We start from the raw sequence: 8,110 nt of genomic DNA, 5'->3' as shown, positions 1-8,110 counted from the left end.
TGCCCTCAGGATGCCATGAGTTAGTGACATGGTCACCTCTTACACTCTCTGTTCCACATTACATTGTGTGTGCATGTCTTCATACATCTTGGAACTGCCATTTCTTTTAAGAATTTGATTCATTTATTCAACAGTTATTGAGGCTCTGAGGGCATAAATTTAAAAAGAAAACAACCTATGGCTTCACAGAGTTTTTACGCTAATGGTCCAACTCAATTTGTGGTATATTTTTCACTATGTGACAGTATCAAAACAATAGAAAAAAAATATTAGAGAAAATTCTCATCATTAGCAAGTTATTTGTAAAATTAAATCCATGTCAACCAGACTACAAGATAAATAGCTACATTTTTCTTTCACTTGGATTTTTGTTATTAAATTGACGTGTCGACAAAGGAACGTTATCTGAGCAGTAACTCTTCACCCTGAAGGAGAAGGAAAGAGTGTTCATTATTTTCTAATTTACACATTAAACAATTATACATTAACAAGTGTATAAAAATGAAGGAATCTGTGGCTGAGTTTTCAAGGGCCTGACATCTGTGATGGCCTTGAAATAGTCCCCATGCACCTTCGAAGCAGAGGCACACTTCCTGTCCAGCTAGTGCAAGGGACAGGAGGGGTCCACCTGGGTAGCAGGACAGGTGGGGCACCTTCTGCTGTGCTGACGAGGGCACCTGAACCTCCCCCCTTCAAGCAAAGTGGGATCCGTGCTCTGGACTGGTGGCCACAGTGAGACAGTGAGGACCGTGGGCTAACTAGGCAGGACGGAGATCTTGGACCTCTCTGATGAGGGGGTCAGGTCAGTGGTTATTCAAGGGAAAGTAGGTGCCCCTGTTCTGAATATCATAAAGCAAAAATCCATAGCTATTTAAAAGCTTTAAGTTAAATTCACATTTTCCCTGACACTACAATAATCCTAGGTGCTAATGGGCAGCACGTGGTGTTCCAGGAAACATTAGCTCTGAGCCAGCTGAAGTGTCATCAGAGTGGATGGAGGACTAGGGGCAGGGGTGTGGATTCTCAGCCCAGCCCTGTGCAGGGGCAGTTGGCCCTGGAGGGTGCGCAGTGCCACAGCCCCCCACGTTGCTGTGCCCGACCGACCTCAGTCATAGCCGACTGCAGCCATGGGCCGCTTTCTGGGGGCTTTGCCCGAGTGGCCATCTCCCCGAGGACCCCGTCGTGGTGTTCCACGGCTGTGTGCGATCCTTGGAACACGCCCAGTTTGCTGATGTCTCACACAGACCCCTAAGTGATGGCAGAGACAGTGACTGAGGGTATTTTTCCAGAACGGTGACCTGGAGTCTCTGGTTTGGACTGTGTTGGTGTGCCTTGCGCACACTTGGCACTGCCGTACCACGGACTTCATCCCCAGCCCTCTCTTCTCTTGGGCACTGCCATGCCCAGCTTTGTTTGAGTTTCTGTAGAAGAAAGACAGTGATTGTCTAAGCCTTCCAGGGACCCCTGCTGTGTTAACAGGCGCTCCTTCTCCATCCCAGGTGAGCTGTGCCTCCCTGACGCAGCCACTCTGCTGCTCAATTTCTCCTGATGTCCCCCCCCACCACTCTTCCTCTTTCTTGGAACAAGCCTCTTCCTGCAGCTCAGCAGGGTCCCCTCTCTGAGCTACTGCAGAGAGTCAGCCTGAGAAGCAGCTTCTAGCCAGAGCAACACCTCTTACTCCTAACTAGGGGCCATGCTCCACCTGGGGGTCCGACTCCCGGACTCTTGGGAGAAGGCCTCAGTCCCCACATGGTCTCCAGGGGCCAGCACTGGAGCCTGGCTCCTTGGAGAGCACGCTCGCTGCTGCCTTCTGGGAACACCTGGTCTGCTTCCCCCTCTGTCCTCTCCAGCAGTTCCCATGACCCGGGCACCACCTGGGAAGGTCTGTTTATACCCACTCCTTGCAGGTGGCTGGAGACACTGCCAGAGTGGTAGCTCCTGAGCCAGAGGTTGGCAGCCAGGGCCAGCCACAGCGGCCAGGTGTGATTTAGCAGATGCAAGCAGCGAACTGTTTCCCAATGCTCTTCCTCAGGAATGACGGTGTCACCCCCCGCCCCCCCTCCCCGTGCTGATCACCTTCAAGGCAATTAAAAGGCTTGCTTTGCCCCCTCCTGACATTTCCCCATCCCATGCCCCCTCATGCTGCAGCCCAGAATTGCCCTCTGAGGGAAAAGGCATTGAGTTCAGTTGAAGAGCTTTCTGGTTAAAGGCAAAACTAGTTAGTTAGCCTTTGGCCTAGAGTTCTCTCTCTTTGGCTTGGAAGAGACAGTTGTGTTCAGGATTTCTTTTCTTTGAAGAAGCCTTCATATTTGGGTTCTGTTGTTGGATTCTGGAAGTGAAAAGAGTCAAGCAGAGAAGAGTGATGGGTGAATGGCTCAGGGCAGGGTTGGCATCTCAAGAGAATCTGCGAGCTCCATGTGGGCTGCACCCAGCACCCACCCTGCAGCCGCAGTGATGTGCAGGGTGCTCGGCAGGAACAAGACCAGCCTCGTGAACCAGGTAGGGTATGGGAGCTCGTGTCTGGTGTTGACTCACATGGCCTCTCTGGTGGTGACAGCTGAGAGGGACGATGGGCATGTCATTGCAGCCTGAGTGTCAGGAAGGGCCCGTCTGAGCAGCTGGAGGGGCCAGGAGCAGGGGTGGTGTGAGGAGCTGGTTCATCCAGCCCTTCAAGTGAGGGCTGTCCGTGGTGTGCTCCAGTCAGGCAGGACAGTGATGCTGGCAGGGTTTCAGGACAGACCCCACCCCCACCTTGTCATCACCATCTCATTTCTGAGGGTGGGAAATAATCAGCCATGGGATTCAGAGAACTGCATCTTCTAGAAGAGTTCTGGAAGATCCCCTCTGTGGGCTGCCCAGACTCTGTGAACTCCTCCAGGGCAAAAGTTCCCTCCAGCTGCCAGTTTAGAAGGTCTATGCCCAGTGGTGTCTGGCCCAGGCTGCGTGTGTGAGGTCCAAGGAGAGCAGGTTGAGCAGAAGGAGAGGCAGAAGTTCAGGGAGGTGGCCTCCGTGGAGGCTGGTGGGGAACCTGTTGGACCTTGGCCGAGACTGCCTGCACTGGAGGAGGGGCAGTTGACTGCAGGATTCACCGGGCTCAGCCAGGTGAGGCAGTCCTTTCCAAGACCTCTCTGTATGTTAGGGACACCGAACTTTGACTCCCAAAGTGTTTCTTTTGAATTTTAAAATTTAATTTTATTAAAACTTTCTACTTTAAGCTCTTTGTATATCCTAGAGATCCATCCTTTGTCAGGAGAACAGCTAGCCAAGACTTTCCCCTGTGTGCTCTCTCTTCACTCATAATGGTCTGCTGGGAAGAGGCTTTGTAACCCAAGGCCATCCCAAGTTCCCGAGCTTGGGGGTCCTACTGACAAAGCCGTTGCCTCAAAGCTGAGTGCTGACCCTACATTTTCTCCTAGGAGTTTCTAGCTTCTGGTCTGATTCCCAGGTCTTCGATCCATTTTCAGGATCAAAGTGCAGGATGGGAGGTGAGGTCGAGTCCCATCCTTCTACACGTGGGTAACCAGATCCCCAGCACCAGTGGGCACAGGGGCTGTCTTTTCTCCAGGGCATGTTTGGGCACTTTGTCAAGGATAGGTTGACGGTATCTGTTAGCGCAAAAAAAGACCTGGATGAACAAAAACTTCACACATCAGCCAAAAGCCTTTATTCAGAAACGGTTCTAATGGACCCACTTTATTTATGGTTCTTTATTCATGGTCCTGATGGACCCACTCTCCTGGTGGAAAATGAGCCACTGATTAGAGAAAGGGGACTGGGCTTGTATAGGTGACTTAATTAATGCCAGAGCGTGTCTCATGGAGGGTCTGGAGTCAGTGGTCAGTGGCCCAGATGGAGGGTCTGGCATCAAAGGCCAGTATTATCTCTTTCCCCTGGGGACTCACTGTACTGTCACTGAGAAGGACTTACGTGCGGAAGGGTCGATACTTGGGCTTCTTCCTAGAGACTGTGGTCTAGGCCTGGAAGGCTCTGTCCTCCCCAGGGCTCATCTTGTCCCTGGGAGATGTACTGGAGAGGATCGATGCCCCCAGCGAGTGGCTTCCTTTCCCTGCCTTTCCCCAGGCCTTACTATGTTGGGGTTGTCACTTTCCACATCTCATGGGGTCTAAGTGGCTGGTCTCTGGGTCTTCTGGCCTACGGGTCTGGTTTATACCCGGGCCATGAAGTTTACTATAAGGAATGTAATGATGACGTGTTGCAGCCCAGGTTTCTTAGCTTTGCAACCAAAGCACAGAGTGTTACCAGTACGCTGTTGGTCTTGTATGCCAGCCTCGGTCTGAGGCAGGAGCCTAAAAATGTTCCTGAAACATCCTCAAAATTACTACTGCAATTGCTAATTCTGTGTTATCATTTCTAATGTGCTATTAGATACCCTCCCCATATTTAATTAGGGATTTCACAAACCATAATTTATGTGGGCTCTTGTAAATTTTTAATTTTAGATGTTTTTATCCAAGTATTCTTTTCTGATAGTTTTCCAATTAATTTTTCTTAATTATCTTACTTTGTTTAGCAGGAGTCCCAAACTGTGAATACTCTGGCTGTTGGATAGGTTTCTTTTGAATTATATATTTTAATACTCTCTTCAAATTTGGGTATGGAACTTTGTTTTTAGTGATCTGGTTTTATGAACACAAGCTAGAGAAAACACGGTCCGCACTCCGGTGCTGCCCATGAGTGGACTTTTATTAGGGCCCAACACCCCTCTCACTACAGCCGATGCAGTGCGTGCACTTCCTCGGGTGGGGAGGTGTGGGAGCAGGATCAGACAATAAGGAGGCCACGGGCATTTCTACGTTGTGATGGTGAGATTGTGGTGCAGCAGCTAGAAGGGGGTCGTGTGGCCTGATGCCCGGGGTTGCCACGTTGCCCAGCTATCATGCTGGGGAGCCCTGCTGATGTGCACAGGGTTAGCGCAGCTCAGTCGGGTGGCACAGTCACAGTGTCTCTGAGGTGTGACTGGAGCAGCAGGGCCTCTTCTACCAGGGGCGGGGCCTTTGTGCCCTCTTCCCTTGAGAGTCACGTGACCCGCACACCAGTTGACCACACCTCAGTGTCCTTGCTTGGGAAGCCCAGAGACACACACCGCAGGGTGGGGGTGACTTTTCAGTCATCCCTCTGCTGGGCACTTTTGTTGTGTGTGGCCCGCCTGGCTCTGTGAATCTCACAAACAATTCTGAAGAGCCACATGCCCCTTGTTGAAGGCAACAAGATAAAATTTAAAAAAAGCATTAAAAACCAAAACTCTCCTTTGCCAAAGATTTCATAAGAACAAAGGTTCAGGTGTATATACCAGTAAAGAATTCTTTTCTCTGTTTCTGATTTTGCCGCACTGGGGACAGAAGCCTGGTGCATGCTGGGCAGTGCTCCACCACTGAACTCCAACTTCTCTGCTAAGAGGAGTCCTTCTGGTAGCTGTGGCCTGCAGGAAGGACTGGCCGTGGTCAGTAGCGTCCTCATCCCAGCTGCTTCTGGTGATAGGAATATCGTTCTGCTCCTGTGCCCTGAGATAGCGCCTACAGTACGAAGGTCCCCAAAGAAGGGAGTCAAGATCACAGAGATGACATGTCCTCAGGAAAACTAGTGTGGGGGGCCAGAGGCACCTGGTCCCTCCCTTGGTCTCTAAAGGGAGGCCACAAAATGTGAGAACACACCACCAAGAAGCAAGGACTGAGGGAAGCAGGAGGCAGGAGTGGTGTGAGGCCAGGAGAGAGCTTCCTGATGGCTTCCACCACCCCAGACGGTGTCTTTGCCAGGTCACCCAAGTCTCAGGAGCTGGCTTTTACTTAGTGAAATCAAACCCAGCATTTCTCACCCATGTAAACCTGTATAACTAGTGTCCAGACTTAAGCATGACGAAAAACAGACTTTATTCCCCTTAATTGAAAAGTGCTAAAGTAAGACCTGAGGTTCTCTCTTTAATTGGAATATCTCAGTCTCTACCTTTCTGTAACCAGGAAGACAGTGACGGACAGGAGTAGGCTTAGATAAATTGGAAAGGTGATCTAGTTTATTCCAGACTTGTAAAACCTTCGAGTTGCCCTCTGCTCTGCTTTGGATGGCAAGACCTGGAGAGGTCGACCCCACACCATCAGAGGCAGACACCAGGACACAGAGCCCGGCCGCCTGCTGCCCGCTGCGAGGGAGCCGCCCATGAGTGCCCTCCTGGGAGGTGGCAGGCCACGGGGACCTGGTGGGGCCTGCCGTCTTTCCCAGGTGCGCCTCGGCCTTGGGAGCACCCGTGGGGATGTGGATGCAGAGGGGTGTCAACGAGAGCGGCCCGGCAGGCTTCATCCTGGTGGGGTTCTCGGACCACCCTCGGCTGCAGAGGGTTCTGTTTGTGACCATCTTGGCCTTGTACCTGCTCACCGCCTTGGGGAACTCTGCCATCATCCTGGTGTCCCGCCTGGAGCCCCGGCTGCACACGCCCATGTACTTCTTCCTCTCCCACCTGTCCCTCCTGGACCTCAGCTTCAGCAGCAGTGTCGTGCCCCAGCTCCTGGTCAACTTGTGGGATCCCTTCAAAACCATCTCCTACGGCGGCTGCGTGGCTCAGCTCTGCGTCTCCCTCGCGCTGGGGTCCACCGAGTGTGTCCTCCTGGCTGTCATGTCCTACGATCGCTATGTTGCCGTCTGCCGTCCCCTCCATTACACTGTCTTGATGCACCCCCGCCTCTGTCACTCCCTGGCGGCTGCCGCGTGGCTCAGCGGAGTGGCCACCACCCTGGTACAGTCCACCCTCACCCTGCGGCTGCCCTTCTGTGGGCATCGCCACGTGGACCACTTCTTCTGTGAGGTCCCCGTGCTCATCAAGCTGGCCTGTGTGGACACCTCCTTCAACGAGGCTGAGCTCTTTGTGGCCAGCGTCCTGTTCCTGGTGCTGCCCCTGTCGCTCATCCTGGTGTCCTACGGCCACATTGCCCAGGCCGTGCTGAGGATCAGGTCGGCTGCTGGCAGGAGGAAGGCCTTCGGGACCTGCTCCTCCCACCTGCTGGTGGTCACCATCTTCTACGGGACCATCATCTTCATGTACCTGCAGCCGGCCCGGAGCCGATCCAAGGACCAGGGCAAGTTTGTCTCCCTGTTCTACACGGTGGTGACGCCCGTGCTCAACCCTCTGATTTACACTCTGAGGAATGAGGAGGTTAAAGGGGCACTGAAGAGGGTCCTAGAGAAGGTCCTGGGAGTAAGTTGTACATGATTGTCAAAAAGGTGTACATGCAACACTGTGAAGAGCATCTTTTGTGATATAAAACACATTTATCATCTGAAAACAGAACACTTTTGTGTCATTTTCTCTCTAAATTCCCTGGAATTCATGCATATTCCCAACTTGGCCGCCACTCAGTAGTAGTGCTGCGTGGACCCTCGGTGCCCTAGGCTCCGGGGACTTTCTGTGAAGTGCATTATTTGTGAAGCACTTATGAGGCTCACTGTAAATCTGTGCTTTTCCAGACTGAGGTGAGCAGGGGCATGTTGGGGATGTCTAGAGCAGCCAGCCCCTTGGTGAAGACATAGCTTCTGTATGTGCCTTCCCACAGTTGCAGAGGGATGTGGGGCCCATGTGCTTACCAGGATGCCGCTGAGATGGCTGCAGGGTAAAAGTGGTGTGTATGGGTGTGTGGAGGTGTTGGTGAGCTGTCCTGCGGCCAGTCCTTCACTGCCCCAGCAGCTCACCTGCTGAAGGCAGGGAAGAGATGGGAGAGGGGTGACACTGCACAGGGACCAGGACCTCCTTCCAGGTGACAGACAGCGGGCAGCAGGGCCGGCTCTGGCTGTGCTCAGATCTGATGAGCGTCAAGTTTCTAGCTGTCAAGTGAGACTGGCGTCTGCCTCCTAAGAAATACGCAGTTGTGTGCTCTTCTCTGGCGTCCACAGAGGTATGAAGAGGGCACCCATTGCTGCTGGATGGCTACATTTCCATCACAAAACACAGCTTACATAATTTCAAGGTTTATCTTTCAGGGAAAAGCATCATCAAAGTGATCCAAACATCTCCACTAACCACTGACTTTCGTTTCACATGGGTTCACTCTGAATGCCCGTGGCCTGGACCATTCTTGTTCTAGAAACGAAGAATCTTGGATCTTGA

At 52.2% G+C, this 8,110-nt stretch overlaps 1 protein-coding gene across 1 annotated transcript; it reads left to right on the top strand.

The window, feature by feature from the left end:
* The first annotated feature begins 6,265 nt into the window (after window positions 1-6,265).
* On the top strand, window positions 6,266-7,219 carry LOC114080827 (olfactory receptor 2G2-like). The gene has a single exon (XM_027922447.2). The coding sequence runs from the start codon at window positions 6,266-6,268 to the stop codon at window positions 7,217-7,219; it is 954 nt and encodes a 317-aa protein (XP_027778248.2).
* The last annotated feature ends 891 nt before the right edge of the window (window positions 7,220-8,110 follow it).

This window comes from Marmota flaviventris, chromosome 5 (assembly GCF_047511675.1).
Source record: "Marmota flaviventris isolate mMarFla1 chromosome 5, mMarFla1.hap1, whole genome shotgun sequence".
Taxonomy (NCBI): domain Eukaryota; kingdom Metazoa; phylum Chordata; class Mammalia; order Rodentia; family Sciuridae; genus Marmota; species Marmota flaviventris.
Note: the sequence above shows the minus strand (reverse complement) of the source record. Positions and strands in the feature narration are given on the sequence as shown.

What these genes read in the sequence shown, in the direction of transcription:
- LOC114080827 (XM_027922447.2), top strand. Translation starts at nt 6,266, where the DNA reads ATGTGGATGCAGAGGGGTGTCAACGAGAGCGGCCCGGCAGGCTTCATC.